General features: G+C 41.7%; 2 protein-coding genes across 2 annotated transcripts in view; one reads left to right on the top strand and one right to left on the bottom strand.

Annotated features, from left to right (window-relative positions):
• LOC138348559 (uncharacterized) overlaps nucleotides 1-9,897 on the top strand; it is a 135,726-nt gene extending 125,829 nt beyond the window's left edge. Inside the window, exon 3 of the mRNA XM_069297996.1 lies at nucleotides 6,208-9,897. Within this exon, the coding sequence (XP_069154097.1) occupies nucleotides 6,423-7,832 (1,410 nt within the window). The 5' untranslated portion in view covers nucleotides 6,208-6,422 and the 3' untranslated portion in view covers nucleotides 7,833-9,897. The remainder of the gene's footprint in view (nucleotides 1-6,207) is intronic.
• A 5,944-nt stretch (nucleotides 9,898-15,841) lies between these two features.
• Nucleotides 15,842-16,807, bottom strand: LOC109120278 (transcription activator MSS11-like). Its single transcript, XM_019213936.2, has one exon. The coding sequence runs from the start codon at nucleotides 16,805-16,807 to the stop codon at nucleotides 15,842-15,844; it is 966 nt and encodes a 321-aa protein (XP_019069481.2).
• Nucleotides 16,808-18,543: the final 1,736 nt, after the last annotated feature.

Here is an 18,543-nt window from a genome sequence, read left to right on the forward strand (position 1 = left end):
CATGTTCTTCGTGTTAGTGCCCTGTTGCTCATTCGAATCTTCCCCCTGCTGATTTGTTTCCTTTGTTTGTTGTTTTTGCTTCAATTTCTTGAGGAACAATTGTAGTGATGTCTCGTTCCTCCCTTCGAACACAGATTGAGGTTTCCCTGCACTTTCATGTCTCCCATGTTGAGCCATGGACTTGTGATCAGTGGAAGGTGTTGGATTGTTGTTATTGATGCTTCCCCTGTTAGAATAATTGAAGAAACCTGTTACTAGAGTGTTTTGGGCTTGAGAGTCAGCCTCTTTCGACGACCATCCATTGATTCCGGCATATGGAGCTATAGCGTCGCCGGAGTTCTCACCGACGGCATTTCGACCGTCCATTTGCTTCAAAATTTGGCTGAGAGGGGCCTCATCATTGGGGAAACAAACCCCAGTGGTCAAATCCCTTCGAATTCGACTGGAAGTTGCTCGAATATGGGTGCGCGATCCGGCGATTCTGTCGCGATTCCTCCCAAAATTGCCTCTCGATTTCTCCCAAAATCGCCTCTCGATTTTGAGTGTTTGGGACGATGGAAATGGCAAATTTTTGGACCTGTAATAGATCCTGATGAGAAGAGTTCATTTCCATAGTCTGTTCCTTTCAATTCCTACCAGAAATTCCTTGGGAAATATTTTCGCGATCTTTGTCGAACACCCCTTCAAAACTCGCAGGTTCCATCGCATCTTTGACCTGCAAATTCGAGGTGATATGAGGTTGTTCTTGGGGCGTGCTATACAGGGGTAAGGAGCCTTCATCAAGGCGCACCTTTTGGGTTTGGTCCGGCGGCCCACACGCCGTTGCGGCGCTGGGCGAGTCTGGAATTCCAGCCGTTGTGAGAGAGCGTCTGCGAAGAGAGAGAAAAAATCCAAAAAATGAGGCGCGATGTACTTTGGGCTTTTTTTTTTATTATTTTATTTTAATACCCTTGGAGGGGTAGGGGCTGAGCGACACCCCCAGGCCTTAACATTAATCTAAAACAAAATTATACAAGGAGGGGGGCATAAAACCAAACCTCCAATTTTTAAGATGGTTTAGAGTCGACTTTCCTAATGAACTTCAACTCCTCCCCTTACAATTGAAAGATGCAACCTAAATACTAATAACCTAAGGAGAGGACTCCTCTCGTTACAAGATATCTAGGAAGCGTAAATTAGGGAGACTCTCCCTTTACAATAAAAATCATATACAAAAAACTAACTAGTCTATATCTCTATTCAAAGTAGCTATATTACTTGGATATAGCCAAATTGAATAGATACAACCTTCAAGGGGGTTCAAAAATCTTTTTAGTCTTCTTTCTTCTAAATGTTGGCATGTTTTGCAGGTCCATTTGGTAGTATGCTTGGGTTTGTTTGGGTAGTTGATTCGTGTTGAAGTAGACTTGAGGTGTTGTTGTGTTGTGACTGTGCTTTGCGAGGGAATCTGCCACACTGTTTGCTTCCCTGAAAATGTGAGAGCAGCTGAAGTACTGTGTTTGTGAGATAAGTTGCTGGATTTCCTCTACGTGATTAGCAACAGTCCATTGAGGGGCTGTTTCCTTGGTAATCCACTGAACCACCAGTTGCGAATCCAACTCCATTTGTATATTTTTGTAGCCTAGTTCTAGTGCCCACGATAGTCCAAGTTGAGCAGCCTTAGTTTCTGCTTGATTGTTCGATCCTTCTCCAAGAAATATTGAGTATGCCATCACCATTTTGTCTCTGTCCCTGAGAATACCTCCAGCCCCTATCTTCCCTGTGTTAATGACAGCACTCCCATCTGTGTTGAGCTTGATCCAATGCTCTGGAGGTCTTTTCCACGCTACCATGTATACTTTGATAGTATGTTTGCACCTTTCGCTTGTTTGGATTAATGTTGTCCATCTTGCAGGCCAATTAATTTGGGGAAAGGCATTTTTCAGCATCTTGTATGTATCTTTATAGATTGCATATTTGACCCGGCTGATATTAGTGACTTTGCCTCCGTATTTACTTGCACACCTGTTCTTCCATAGGTTCCAACAGATGAAGACTGGCGTAGCTTGTAACAGTAGTTGATGGCCTGCATTTTGTGGCTTTGCTGTCCACCATTGTCTCAGCCTCGCCTGCAATGTTAGTTGCCCAGGTTGTATTCCTGCAGTAGCTGCAAAAAAATTCCAAACAGTAGTTGCAAAAGGTCCTGAATTGAAGGTGTGGTCAATGCTGTCCATGCCTATTCTGCCAAAACAACAATAACAAGGTGAAGGCTCAATGCCAAAGTTAGTTAACTTGTCATTTGTAGATAGTTTGCCTTTTAAAGTTCTCCATAGAAGAAAAGAAGATTTAAAAGGGATTGATTTGTGCCATAAAAAGGAATTGAGCTTGTTCTTAGCCTTTTTCTCCCTGATCTGCTCCCATGCTGTTGCACAACTGAATTGACCATGGCTGCTGAGAGTCCAAATAGGCTGATCAGGTAGTTGTTGTTGATGAGGAATCTGAGTGGCTAGAATGTTATTTAGTTGATTGGCTGGTGCATTCTCTATTAATTTGTTCCACTTCCATTCTCCATTCTCCCAGAATTCTGCCACAGTGGTATTGTTTAGCCTGTTGCTGCTATTGGTGTGGTGAGCTAATGGCCCTATGCCAGCCAATTGTCCCACCAAAAGGAACAATTCCCGGCTTGAAGTCTCCATTGAATGTGTTGCTCCACCTGTTGTCTAGAAGCTAGCATATGTTTCCAAGTTAGAGAATCTCCAGTATCCCATTTTTTGCTCACCGGATTAGATCTTTGACAATATTCAAGAACTCTCCCCATAAGGTTCGTTTTGTTCTGAATATCCACCATTGTTTGAATTGGAAGGATTTACAAACATCATGTAGGTTTCTCATCCCAATCCCCCCTTCCTCATAAGGGTAGCTTAAGGTTTTCCAAGAAGACCAATGATACTTTTTGTTATTGTTTCTCCATCCCCAAAAGAAATCTGCAATAAGCATTTGGATTTGCTTGATGATAGTGTTTGGGGGAGTTACTGCAGATAATAAGTGTATTGGCAAAGCCTGAAGAACATGCTTAGAGAGTACAGCCTTTCCACCGAAGCTAAGTTGCTTAGTTTGCCAACCTGTAATTCTGGAAACAACTTTGTTAATAAGATCTGAGAAATAAACATTCCTAGGTCGGCCAACAAATAAAGGGCAACCTAGGTAAGTGATGAGGCCTTGTTTTTGTTTAAAACCAGTTAGCCTTCTAATCCTATCCTTAGTGCTACTGAAAGCACTAGGGTGAAGCATAAAATTACTTTTATCTCCATTAATAAGTTGCCCTGAAACCTTCTCATACTCCCTCAAGGTGTACATAAGGAGTTTCAAGGTTTTGGATCTTCCTGAAGTGAAAAGAATTATGTCATCTGCGAAGCTTAGATGATTCACTTGAGGCCCCCTTTGCTCCATGATGAAACCATGATATTCCGGATGATTGTGTAACATATTGAGTGATCTTGATAATACTTCCGCACCTAAAATAAATAGGGCCGGAGAGAGTGGATCACCCTGTTTGAGGCCTCTAGTAGATTGGAAGAAACCATACCTTTTACCATTGATAATGACAGAATACCAGTTATTGGCCATGATTCTCCAAATCATGTCAATAAACTCCTCATTGAACCCCATTTTCCTTAGAACTAGACAAATATATGACCAAGATACCCTGTCATAAGCTTTTGCCATGTCTAATTTAACAATCACATTACTGCCAATGTTGGGATTCTTAATATGATGGATGATTTCCTGAGCGAGCATGATATTTTCAGATATGCTTCTTCCTTTTACAAAATCAGACTGGTTGGTAGAGATCAAAGACGGGAGGATAGGACTAATGTTATGCCTCATATTTTTTTTATACGTAGTGCGCATCGTGATCTAGAAGACGTAAAGAAATATTAGGCAAGGATGTTATTTCCAAATGTGATATTAAGTATGAGTTGGCTAATGTAAGTGCCATTAACTTTAAGTGAGGGATTGGATTAATTAGTGGCTAATTTGGATTGATTTAATCCAATGGGCCCCACCACTCATAATTGGTGGCTGATAAGGATTAATTTAATCCAGTGGGCCCCACCACTCAAGGCAAAAATTAAAAAGGGATCAGATTGTGGGCTGGCCTTAGTGGACAGGTGTAGAGGGGGGCTGCCTCCACTTCATACTATTAAATGAGGTGGAGAAATCCACTCCATGCTAAATAAAGTGGTGAAATGCATTGCTGCATATCATCTTCTTCTTCACCACTTGTCTTAGGCAGCCATGGAAATGGAGAAACCAACCCTGCAACTCTTGGCCAGCAGCTGCAAATAATTTGGTTAGTAATCTCCTTGTTTGGTGTGTTAATTCTTTAGAATACCCTTGTTAATTATCCATTAATTTTAAGAAGGGGGCGTGACCAGTAGCTCAGGAAGTTTGTTTTAGTTATTGAATGTGCTAAGTATGAACGGAAACCATAATCGGATTATTAGTGGTGTCGTGTTGGTGCTTGGGCTGTTTTGATTAAAGCAAACTGCAGGAAAATTCTTTTTTGGCATTATGTATATGTTGAATGTGATTATGAGTATATACTCCAAAGGATGAATACGATAAGGTAGATGTGTTGCGAATTATAAAACGAGTTATCGCTCGGTGTGTCGTTGCTTCGCTGCTATGGTTGCCGAGACGGAACTGTTTTGGGGAGGGGGCTGTTCAATATGATTCTTTGGGTTATATGTGTTATTGGTATTGCTGTGGATAATTTGGAGTGTTGTCGGATTGGGACGAAGTAAGGAAAATAGGGGAAGTGCTGCCGAATTTTCGTTAGATTATTAGCTAGCTTACAAGAAAGTAAAGCACGATGTTTATCTAATTGCGGCACGATTGTTGCTTGTTATTGATTAATAGCTTGAGCAGTAAATATTGGACGTGCGGCTCGATTATACGGTATGTAACGCTGTCCCTTCTTTCTTTGTTTGGCATGACTTTTAAAAATAAGCGAATAACGGACAGATTTGATACTTACCTCTAGAGCGTCTAGGTGACGTATATTCTTGCTTCCACAATTATTCCTCTATATATCGGCTATGTCTAAGGCTATGATAATCTCTAATATCTATGGTAGTGCTTCTTAGAGTCATTGAGATTTTACGTTTCCATATCGTATTAAAGGTTCATAATCTTGATAAAACATTAATCTTTGGTAATACTCCTTGCTGGTTCACGTTGATTGTTCTATTGAGTTGTAAGAAATGATTTTAATTGCATATGGTTGCTCATAATATTCTGCTCGTGCATAGAGTCATTTATCATTTCACCGAGTCCCAGGCCGGGTAATGTTCGTGCGGAGTTTCTTGCATATGTCACCGAGTTCCTCACTAGAGGGCCGGGTATGTATATTATATATATGATTGGTGATGAGGATCGTTATGATGATGATGATGACGGAGATGATGTGATGATTATTTTGCCGAGCCCCTTACTAGGGAAGCTGGGCACCTTAAATGTTAAATATATGCATGATTTTCACTTAAAAGGGTATATGTGTAGCGATATTTTGTTTCGACTTGCCATATTGGTATCCTGTCATCTTTACCTTATGCTTTACATACTCAGTACATTGTCCGTACTGACCCCCCTTTCCTCGGGGGGCTGCGTTTCATGCCCGCAGGTGTAGATGCACAGTTCGGTGATCCTTCCGCCTAGGATATCTACTCTACTGATTGGGAGAGCTCCACTGTTCCGGAGCCCAGTCGTTTTGGCACATAACTTTTGTGTAGTCTTTTGCTCGTCTATGGGTATGGCGGGGCCTTGTCCCGTCGAGTTTCACTAATGTACTCTTAGAGGTCTGTGGACATTATGTGGGTTGTATATATATGTTTTGGATAATGGTCTGGACATGGTTTGTTTGGGATGTCCGCTTGTACAGGGGCAGCCTTGTCGGCTGCGTACATCATTGTGTATTGTGTAGTGGCAGCCTTGTCGGCATACGTATGTTATTATGCTTTGAATAGTGGCGGCCTTGTCGGCTCGCGTATGCTGTTATGGTTGAATGGTTATGACTCCTTATGAGACAGGTCCTCTTATATGTATACGACGTTGGGGTTGGCTTGATTTGATTAATTCCATATTGTCTTAGTTTCAGTTAGTTATACTTAGCAGGTTTGTATGTGGGTGTCCAAAACGGGCACTAGTCACAGCCCATCGCGTTAGGTCGTGACAAAGAGTGGTATCAGAGCGGTTCTTCCTCGGAAGTGTCTACAGACCGTGTCTAGTAGAGTCTTGTTTATCGGTGTGTTGTGCACCACATCTATAAACAGGAAGCTACAGGACATTTAGGATGTCATTCTTTCTTCTTATTCTAGATCGTGCGATAGAGCTATATTAACAGGATACTCCCTCTCTAACGAATCCGTGTGTTTTCAGCTATGCCTCCAAAGAAAGCGACAGCCGCCCAGAAGGGAAAATCGATAGCAGAAGGTACTAGTCAGACCCGGAGAGTTACTAGGGCCCGTGCCCAGTCTATGCCTGGTATGATGCTCCAGTCGGAGAGCTCTGCTACACCCCCACCGCCAGAAGAGCTTAGAGCAGCAGCAGCTCCAGTTCGGGGGACACCACCAGCCCCCGAGGCCCCAACATCTGAACCTCCAGCTCCTCAGTCAGGGGCGGAGGATAGGGCCATGAAAGATGCGGTTCAATTGCTGACTAGATTAGTGGCAGATCAGGCTCGCAGGCATGGACTAGGAGTTGATCATGCGGATAGATCTGATAGCTTAAGGGCTCGTGACTTCTTAAGTTGTAATCCTCTAGAGTTCTTTGGGTCAAGGCCCCAAGATGATCCGCAAGAGTTTATTCGTCAGATGCAGCGTACATTGAGGATAATCAAGGCTTCGGAGACCGAGTCTGTTGAGTTGGCTACGTATCGTTTGCGGGATGTAGCTATTAATTGGTATGAGACTTGGGAGTTATCTAGGGGTGAGGGTGCTCCTCCAGCGGTATGGGATGAATTTGTGGAGGCTTTCCAGGGCCACTTCCTGCTTCCAGAGATGAAGCGAGCTAGAGTCGATAGATTCTTGCGTTTGAAGCAAAATGGCAGGAGCGTTCGAGAGTATAGCCTCAAGTTTGATTCATTGGCTAGGCATGCGCCTACTATTGTGGCTGATATGGCAGACAGGATACATCGTTATGTGATGGGATTGGATCGTTATCTAATTGACGGTTGTATGGCAGTGACTCTTCAACCAGGTATGGACATTGCTCGGGTGCAGGCATATGCACAGGGGGTAGAGGATCGGCACCGGGGACGTCAGCCAGATAGAGATTATAATAGAGGCCAGCATAAGAGGGCTAGATCAGCAGGTTATCCTGACGAGTTTCAAAGCGGGCAGTCTCAGCAGCATGTTAGATTTTCTTCCCAGCCAGCACAGAGTGCACCCCCACGTTTCATGGGTAGGGGGTTCGATCGTATGGGATATTCGGAAGCTGGTCAGAGCTCTAGGGCGTCAGGGTCACAGATGGGCCGGGGTTTGAGCCAGTCGAGGCCACCTTTGCCTCGGTGTTCTCGTTGTGGTAAGTCCCATCCTGGGGAATGTCGTTGGGCTACAGGTGCGTGTTTTTCTTGCGGCCGTCAGGGCCATACTATGAGGGAGTGTCACCTTAGAGGTAGTGCAGATGGTATGGCACAGCCTACAGGGTCCGTTGCTGGTTCATCTTCTTCTGTGGCTATGCGCCCTATGGGGCAGGGTATTCAGGCGCCAACAGGCCGTGGTAGAGGACGTGGTGGAGCTTCCAGTTCTAGCGGTCCCTCAAACCGTATATATGCTTTGACTAATAGGTAAGATCAGGAGGCGTCACCTAATGTGATCACAGGTATATTATCACTATTCTCCAGAAGTGTGTATGCATTGATAGACCCAGGTTCCACCTTATCATATATATCTCCCTTTGTTGCTAGTAGGATCGGAATAGAGTCTGAGTTGATAGAACCATTTGAGGTAGCCACACCTGTAGGAGATTTTGTCATAGCTACGCGAGTATATAGGAATTGTTCAGTAGTTATATATAGTCATCGTACCGTAGCAGATCTAATAGAGTTAAATATGATTGAGTTTGATATTATCATGGGCATGGATTGGTTGGCTGCTTGTTATGCTAATGTTGATTGCAGAGGAAAGATAGTTCGATTTCAATTTCCAGGGGAACCGATTATAGAGAGGAAGGGAAGTACAGTATCGCCGAAAGGTAAGTTCATTTCATACCTCAAGGCCGAGAAGATGGTTAGAAAAGGCTATATTTACCATCTGATTCGGGTGCATGACATAAAGGAAGAGGCACCGACTCTTCAATCAGTCCCGGTAGTTAATGAATTTCCTGATGTATTCCCCGAGGAACTTCCAGGCCTTCCTCCAGAACGGGAGATAGAGTTTACTATAGATGTACTGCCAGATACCCAGCCTATATCTATACCTCCTTATAGAATGGCACCTGCTGAGTTGAAAGAATTGAAAGAGCAATTGAGGGATTTGCTAGAAAAGGGCTTCATCAGGCCTAGTACGTCACCTTGGGGAGCACCGGTACTGTTTGTGAGGAAGAAGGATGGGTCACTGCGGATGTGCATTGATTATAGGCAGTTGAACAAAGTAACAATAAAGAACAGGTATCCCCTCCCAAGGATTGACGATCTATTTGACCAGTTGCAGGGTGCAAAGTGTTTTTCAAATATAGACTTGCGGTCAGGTTATCATCAGGTGCGGGTAAGGGAGGCAGATATTCCAAAGACGACATTCCGGACCCGATATGGGCATTATGAGTTTAGAGTGCTGTCTTTTGGGCTGACTAATGCTCCAGCGGTGTTCATGGATTTAATGAATCGAGTATTTAAACCATTCCTTGATATGTTTGTTATTGTATTTATAGACGATATTCTGGTCTATTCACGTTCAGAAGAGGAGCATGCAGATCATTTAAGGACGGTAACTAGGGTGCTTCAGCACCAGAAGTTGTATGCTAAATTTTCTAAGTGCGAGTTCTGGTTGACTTCAGTGGCATTCTTGGGGCATATTATTGGAGCTGATGGTATTCGGGTAGACACGCAGAAGATTGAGGCAGTAAAGACTTGGCCCAGACCTACGACACCTACTGAGGTACGCAGCTTTCTGGGGTTAGCAGGATATTACAGGAGATTCGTAGAAAAGTTTGCCTCAATTTCAGCGCCTTTGACAAGAATAACTCAAAAGGCAGCCAAGTTCCAGTGGACAGATGCTTGTGAGCGAAGCTTCCAGCTATTGAAAGACAAATTGACTACAGCTCCAATCCTAACTCTTCCGGATGGACCAGACGGCTATGTTATTTATTGTGATGCTTCGGGTGTTGGGCTAGGATGTGTATTGATGCAGCATGGCAAAGTTATAGCCTATGCCTCCCGACAACTTAGGAAGCATGAAAAGAACTATCCTACTCACGATCTGGAGTTAGCGGTCGTGGTTCATGCCTTGAAGATATGGAGACATTATTTATATGGTGTCCATGTGGACATCTATACAGATCATAAGAGTCTCCAATATATCTTTAAACAGAAGGAGCTGAACTTACGACAGAGGCGGTGGTTAGAGTTGCTAAAGGATTATGATGTTGATATTTTATGTCATCCAGGGAAAGCGAATGTTGTAGCAGATGCTCTTAGCCTTACGTAAGTCCATGGGTAGCTTGACAGATGTACAACCAGAAAGGAGGGATATGGTTCGGGAGATTCAGCGGCTATCCAGCCTTGGAGTCCGTCTAGCTAATTCGGAAGATAGTGGAGTTTCTAGTCGAGAGGTTGCTGAGTCCTCAATCATAGATGAGGTAAAGAGACACCAATACAGACCCTATTCTGGCACAGTATAGAGATGCAGCTCTTCAAAAGGAAAAGACCCCATTTAAGGTTACACCTGACGGAGTGTTAGATATGAAGGCAGATTGTGTGTACCCGATACTGCGGGGCTACGACGGCAGGTTATGGGAGAGGCACACTCTGCCCGTTATTCTATTCACCCAGGGTCAACAAAAATGTATCATGACCTCAGATGCTTATATTGGTGGGATGGCATGAAAAGGGACATAGCGGAGTTTGTTGCTCAGTGCCCGAATTGTCAACAAGTCAAGATCGAACATCAAAAGCCTGGTGGATTATTACAGGAGATAGAGATCCCGACTTGGAAATGGGAGATGATTAATATGGACTTCATTACAGGCTTACCTCGCACTCAACGGAAGTATGACTCTATATGGGTTATTGTAGATAGGCTGACGAAATTGGCCCATTTTCTTCCAGTCAGGACTACTTATTCCGCTGAAGATTATGCGAGGTTATATGTCAGGGAGATAGTGAGACTTCATGGGGTTCCCACGTCCATTATATCAGACAGAGGAGCTCAATTTACAGCCAACTTTTGGAGATCGTTTCAGAAGGGATTGGGGACACAGGTGAACCTTAGCACAACATTTCACCCTCAGACTGATGGGCAGGCTGAGCGTACTATTCAGGCACTAGAAGATATGTTGCGGGCCTGTATTATTGACTTCAAAGGCAGCTGGGATGACCACTTGCCGCTCATTGAGTTTGCCTATAATAATAGCTACCATTCTAGTATCCAGATGGCACCGTACGAGGCCTTATATGGGAGGAAGTGCAGATCGCCTATTGGTTGGTTTGATGTTGGCGAGACTAAGTTAATAGGCCCAGAGTCGACAGAAGTCATATGCAGATAATCGGCGTCGAGATTTGGAGTTTCAGATTGGTGACTGGGTATTCCTGAAGGTATCACCCATAAGGGGTGTGATGAGATTCGGCAGGAAGGGGAAGCTCAGTCCGAGATACATTGGGCCTTATCAGATTGTTCGTAGGATAGGCAAGGTTGCCTATGAGTTGGATCTACCATCTGATTTGGAGGCGGTACATCCAGTCTTCCATGTATCGATGCTACGTAAATGTATTGGTGATCCTTCTAGAGCATTCCCTGTAGATGATATTCAGGTAACAGAGGAGTTGTCATATGAGGAGAAACCCGTGGCTATACTTGATCGTCAGGTTAGAAGGTTACGTACTAAGGATGTGGCTTCCGTCAAAGTGTTATGGCAAAATAACAATAGGGAGGAGATGACTTGGGAAGCGGAAGACGAAATGAAGAATAAGTATCCTTACTTGTTCCCCGTACCTGCAGGTAATTCAATTTCTAGCTTGACTATATTGATAGATAATGAGATTATGTAGCTGTGAGGCATCTGTAAGTTACGGAATGCAGGTTGATAGGTATAACTTTTAGAGAGACCTCGCTGGAATTTGTTTTTGCAAGACGCTAACTTAACATTCAAGGACGAATGTTCCTAAGGGGGGAAGGATGTTATGCCTCGTATTTTTTTTTATACGTAGTGCGCATCGTGATCTAGAAGACGTAAAGAAATATTAGGCAAGGATGTTATTTCCAAATGTGATATTAAGTATGAGTTGGCTAATGTAAGTGCCATTAACTTTAAGTGCGGGATTAATTAGTGGCTAATTTGGATTGATTTAATCCAATGGGCCCCACCACTCATAATTGGTGGCTGATAAGGATTAATTTAATCCAGTGGGCCCCACCACTCAAGGCAAAAATTAAAAAGGGATCAGATTGTGGGCTGGCCTTAGTGGACAGGTGTAGAGGGGGGCTGCCTCCACTTCATACTATTAAATGAGGTGGAGAAATCCACTCCATGCTAAATAAAGTGGTGAAATGCATTGCTGCATATCATCTTCTTCTTCACCACTTGTCTTAGGCAGCCATGGAAATGGAGAAACCAACCCTGCAACTCTTGGCCAGCAGCTGCAAATAATTTGGTTAGTAATCTCCTTGTTTGGTGTGTTAATTCTTTAGAATACCCTTGTTAATTATCCATTAATTTTAAGAAGGGGGCGTGACCAGTAGCTCAGGAAGTTTGTTTTAGTTATTGAATGTGCTAAGTATGAACGGAAACCATAATCGGATTATTAGTGGTGTCGTGTTGGTGCTTGGGCTGTTTTGATTAAAGCAAACTGCAGGAAAATTCTTTTTTGGCATTATGTATATGTTGAATGTGATTATGAGTATATACTCCAAAGGATGAATACGATAAGGTAGATGTGTTGCGAATTATAAAACGAGTTATCGCTCGGTGTGTCGTTGCTTCGCTGCTATGGTTGCCGAGACGGAACTGTTTTGGGGAGGGGGCTGTTCAATATGATTCTTTGGGTTATATGTGTTATTGGTATTGCTGTGGATAATTTGGAGTGTTGTCGGATTGGGACGAAGTAAGGAAAATAGGGGAAGTGCTGCCAAATTTTCGTTAGATTATTAGCTAGCTTACAAGAAAGTAAAGCACGATGTTTATCTAATTGCGGCACGATTGTTGCTTGTTATTGATTAATAGCTTGAGCAGTAAATATTGGACGTGCGGCTCGATTATACGGTATGTAACGCTGTCCCTTCTTTCTTTGTTTGGCATGACTTTTAAAAATAAGCGAATAACGGACAGATTTGATACTTACCTCTAGAGCGTCTTGGTGACGTATGTTCTTGCTTCCACAATTATTCCTCTATATATCGGCTATGTCTAAGGCTATGATAATCCCTAATATCTATGGTAGTGCTTCTTAGAGTCATTGAGATTTTACGTTTCCATATCGTATTAAAGGTTCATAATCTTGATAAAACATTAATCTTTGGTAATACTCCTTGCTGGTTCACGTTGATTGTTCTATTGAGTTGTAAGAAATGATTTTAATTGCATATGGTTGCTCATAATATTCTGCTCGTGCATAGAGTCATTTATCATTTCACCGAGTCCCGGGCCGGGTAATGTTCGTGCGGAGTTTCTTGCATATGTCACCGAGTTCCTCACTAGAGGGCCGGGTATGTATATTATATATATGATTGGTGATGAGGATGGTTATGATGATGATGATGACGGAGATGATGTGATGATTATTTTGCCGAGCCCCTTACTAGGGAAGCTGGGCACCTTAAATGTTAAATATATGCATGATTTTCACTTAAAAGGGTATATGTGTAGCGATATTTTGTTTTTACTTGCCATATTGGTATCCTGTCATCTTTACCTTATGCTTTACATACTCAGTACATTGTCCGTACTGACCCCCCTTTCCTCGGGGGGCTGCGCTTCATGACCGCAAGTGTAGACGCACAGTTCGGTGATCCTCCCGCCTAGGATATCTACTCTGCTAATTGGGAGAGATCCACTGTTCCGGAGCCCAGTCGTTTTGGTACATAACTTTTGTGTAGTCTTTTGCTCGTCTATGGGTATGGCGGGGCCCTGTCCCATCGAGTTTCACTAATGTACTCTTAGAGGTCTGTGGACATTATGTGGGTTGTATATATATGTTTTGGATAATGGTCTGGACATGGTTTGTTTGGGATGTCCGCTTGTACAGGGGCAGCCTTGTCGGCTGCGTACATCATTGTGTATTGTGTAGTGGCAGCCTTGTCGGCATACGTATGTTATTATGCTTTGAATAGTGGCGGCCTTGTCGGCTCGCGTATGCTGTTATGGTTGAATGGTTATGACTCCTTATGAGACAGGTCCTCTTATATGTATACGACGTTGGGGTTGGCTTGATTTGATTAAATTCCATATTGTCTTAGTTTCAGTTGGTTATACTTAGCAGGTTTGTATGTGGGTGTTCAAAACGGGCACTAGTCACGGCCCATCGGGTTGGGTCGTGACAACTAAGCCTAGTACTTACTAGTTTAGATATAATCTTACTAGTGAAGTTACTCAGACTGATAGGTCTAAACTCCATAAATTTGTTTGGATTCTTAACTTTAGGGAGCAAAACAATGCAAGAATGAGAGAAGTACTTAGGAATCATATGACCACTGAAGAATGCATGTAGTACTTCCATCAGATCATCCTTGATGATATTCCAACATTTTTGGAAAAAATACCCGTTCATACCATCCGGACCAGCTGCAGATTTAGGGTTCATGGAGAAAACTACTTCTTTAATCTCTTCCAAATCTGGTAGCTTTGTAAGCTGAGTATTTTGATTTTGATTGACCATTCGAGGGATGCAATCCAGATTATTCTCATTGATAAACTTGTTTTCTCCTGCGAAAATGTTATTGAAATGCTCACAAGCCTCTCTGGCAATATTGTTTTCACCATGGACCCAATCCCCTTTCTCAGTAACAATTTTGTGGATGAACAGTCTCCTCCTCCTCCCCCTTATAATGGAGTGGAAATATTTAGAATTAGTGTCACCATCTTTAAACCACTGAAGCTGGGTTTTCTGTTTCAAGATATTGTCCTCAAGTTTAAGAAACTTGATATATTGTGCATTGAGTTCATGGAGAATACTTCTATTGGAATCATTTTGGTCAAGGATGTACTTCTCTTCCGCATCATGTACTTGTTCCTCATACATCTTAACCTTTTGGAAGATATCCCCAAACTCATTCCTAGACCAACCACTAAGAGTAGTAGCTAATCTTTTCATTTTTTGGTGAAATTTCCACATAGCATTACCCTCCACCTGTCTATCCCAACAATTTTTAATAGTAACCATAAAGCTGGGATTATCAACCCAACAGTTAAGGAATTTTAAATACTTAATATGATCTGTTTCCTTGGATACCATTTCCAACAGCAAAGGACAATGATCTGACCCTGTAGTTGATAAATGAGTTATAGTGGTTTGAGGCATCTTTTCTAACCATGAATTATTCACCAAGGCTCTATCTAGTCTCTTCCAGATTCTGTGATTAATACCCCTTCTGTTGGACCAAGTAAATTTGTGGCCACTGAAACCTATGTCTACCAGGCCACAGGCTTCAATGACAGCAATAAAGTCCATACTCTTTTTCATGTTATAAAGTAAACCTCCCAGCTTCTCCTCCACATCTGATATAACATTATAATCTCCCACTGCACACAAGGGATTGATGTTAATTGAGGCCTGTTGAAGCAATTTGTCCCATAGAGGTCTCCTTAGATAATCTTTGCACTTAGCATAAATAAATGTACTAGTAAATTGGTATTGTAACTCATTGTGTTTCATGTTACAAGTGATTTTCTTCATCAAGAATATTACAGTCAACATCACTGTTCCAAAAAACCCAAATCTTACTATTACAATTACTAGTAGCATTTTCCATATTCAATTGCACTTTGAAGCTTTGGATGTTAATACTGTCAGAGAAAGGTTCTAAAATAGCAATAACAGACAATTGATGTAACTTCCTTAGCATTTTGAGTCTTTCCAACACTCCTTGAGTGTTAATCCCCCTGACATTCCAAATGATTGAACTAATCATTGGGAAGATTTAGAAGAAAATAATCTGGTGTTAGGTCTGCCAGCAGTGACTGTGTTGGCATCTTGCTTAGTGAAATGGAATCTATTTTGTTGAAAGCTTCTAGGAGACAGAGTTTGATTTTTGGTAACTGTTTGGATTTCATCCTCTAGAGAGTGATCTTTGTAAGGGCTAAAGGCTCTAATAAGAGCCTCACTAGTCTCATTATTATCCTCATACTCATCAAGAGATTGACTGTCACCCTCAAGTTCATCTTCAGAATTAATAACAGCATACTCATCCAAGACTGATTTAGGATTCAATTTTCCCTCTTGTTGCTTTTTTCCAGTCTTGTCTGAATTGTGAGGAGTCATATACTGGATTTGTAGGGGAGTAATATCTAGACCTTGATTATCATCCACCATAACAAACTTATTGCAAGATTCCTCCCTTACTTCTTGTTCATACACACTCTCCTTATCCTGTTGCCTATTTTGTCTCCTTTTTTCAGCATCCCTCTTTTGTTTACTAGGCTTGTTTTTACTCTAAGGAGTATTTCCCATATCCTTATTGTCACCCTGTTTCCCCTGTTCCTCACCCTCCTTATTCCTGTGTTGCTGTTGCCCCTTATTTTCATTGGCAGGCTGTTTCCAGTTTCCAGTGTTTTGGTTTTGTTGCTGTGATTGTTGCTTCTGCTGTTTCAGATCATGTTCCTGATTCCTAAAGGCTCTAAGGTCAGTCCTATGGTCATGATCCAACCCCTCATGCATAGCATGAGGCAAATTCCCCCCTTTGGTAACCCCATCCTGCAAGTTAGTGGTTTTCTCCTTACTCCCCCCATCCATACCTCCATAGACTTCTTCAGTATGACCAGCCATAACATTAAAATCATTGGGGGTTCTGGGGCTTGGGAGAGATAAGTCAATACCTGATTCCTTGCATTTATTGCCAGCAGCAGCCTTCAGCTTTGGTATCTGCAGGTTATTTTGCTTATTTTCAGCAAGTTGATCCTTCAATTGGTCATTTTTGGTGTGATCTTCCTGACTTGCTGTTTCTCTAGTTCCCTGCTGAACTATGTGTTGTGCCTCCTGTTTTTCCTGCATTTCAAGAGAACAAAAATTATTTTGAGTTGAAATTATATTATTACCTGTGATCCCTTGTTCTTGTTGTTGGCTGTTGTTGGTATGATGCATGAACAGTGTAACAGGTCTCCACACTGATTTGGAGCTAGCATGTTCCTGATTTTTGTGATTTCTTTTCTTCTGTGTTTGCCACTGTTCTCCTTGCTGTTCCTCTTGCTGGATTTGGTCATCTTGTTTTTGCATTTCATGCCTTTGTTGTTGGTTTGTCACATGCTCCTTTGATTGGTTCTGTTCCTCACTTTTCTTCTGCCCTTCCTTCTGCATTTTATTTGGCTGGTTGAATGTTTTTGTTGTCTCATCTTTAGCATTTTTTCCTTGTTCCTGAGCTTTTCCATCTCCTTTCTCTTTGCTGATTTTTCCTCCATCCATATCTTTTCTTTTCTGCATTTCCTCATCTCTTTTTTTATTGTACAAACTTCATCTTGTGTCCTTGATGCCTGCAGTAAAATCAATAACTAGGAATGCCTTCATATTCCACTTTTAACCATCTTCCCTTGTTAGGATTTGAGTTTTTAAATCCCAACCACACATGCGAAGGTCTTTCTTTTGTAAGGTCTACTTGGACTTTGACTCTAGTGGTACTACCTCTAGTTCTTTGAGCTGTGGGTGAGTCCAAGAAAAGTACCTTCCCAATACTCTCCAATATGGTTGATAGAAAGACCTTGTTGTAACAGTGCCAAGGTAGACCTGGTATAGACACCCAAATAGGTACTATTGGTGTTTCCTCTTCAGGTGTGAAATCCGGGGTCCATGCTTGTATTCTCATGGCCTGGCCCTCTATGTTCATTTTCAACTTAGTCCACATAGTTTGGTAATCTAATTCATTATCCAAATCAATGTATACGTGCCTTGAATTGAAATGAGTGATCTTGACCCCCCCCCCCATCAATTTAGTTTGTAAAATAAAGCTTTTCCGTACTTGTTCCATTCTAGGCATGGTGTTAGTAAATTTACCCACCAATGTAAACTTACAAATTTCAGCCAACTTAACATAATAATCATTTTCTTCAATCAAAACAGCAGGAAGACCCTGTCTAGTCGTATGAACAGGTTCATTTAAGCAAATAGGGATTTCATTTTTGTTTTGGTTGTATCTCAGTCTGGCAGCAAACGATTGAACAACTGTATAGGGTTAGGGTTAGGGTTTGGGTTAATGTTAGGGGTAGAGTTTATGTTTTTTTTAAAAAGTTTTTACGGTTTGTGGTTTGGGATTTGAGGTTTAAAATCTATGGTTTAGTGTTTAATGTTTGGATTTTCATATTTTGGACTTAGTGTTTAGGGTTAGGGTAAGGGTATTTTTTTTTATGTTTTATGGTTTAGGGTTTAAGTATTTGAGGTTTAAAATATATGGTTTTGTATTTAATGTTCGGATTTTGGTATTTTGGGCATAGGTTTTGGGATTATGGTTTAGGGTTAAGGTTAGGTTTAGGGTTAGAGTTAATGTTAGGGTTAGGATTCGGGCTTAGGTTGTTTTTAGGTTTTAGGATTTGAGCTGTAATATCTTTGTTTAGTGTTTAGTGCTAGGGTTTTGGTGTTTTGGGATTTGGTTTAAGGGTTTAGGTTTAGGGTTAGGGTTAAGGATAGGTTTAGGGTTAGGGTTAAGGTTCGTGTTAGGGATAGGGTTAGGGTTTAGGGTTTTTTTTAGGTTTTAGATGTTGGGGTGTAGAATTTTTTGTTTAAAATCTACAGTTTATTATTTAATGTTTGGGTTTTGGTATTTTAGGCTTTGGTTTCGGGTTTATGGTTAAGGGTTACAGTTATGGTTAGAGTTTTGGATTTTTTTTAGGTTTAGGGTTTAGGATTTGAGGTTTAACATCAATGATTTAGTGCTTAGTGTTTGGGTTTTGGTATTTTGGGCTTGGGGTTTAGGGTTTATGGTAGGGTTAGGGTTAATGTTAGGGTTAGGGTCATGGTTTAGGTTTTTTTTTTAGGTTTTAGGTTTTTGGGTTAAGGATTTGAGTTGTAATATCTAGGTTTAGTGTTTAATGTTAGGGATTTGGTATTTTGGACTTAGGTTTTTTTTAGACTTTTTTTTTGACTTAGGGTTTGGGGTTAAGGGTTAGGTTTAGGTTTAGGGTGTACAATTAATGTTAGGTTTAAGGTTA

The sequence above is a fragment of the Solanum lycopersicum genome, chromosome 5, assembly GCF_036512215.1.
Source record: "Solanum lycopersicum chromosome 5, SLM_r2.1".
In the NCBI taxonomy this organism is placed as follows: Eukaryota; Viridiplantae; Streptophyta; class Magnoliopsida; order Solanales; family Solanaceae; genus Solanum; species Solanum lycopersicum.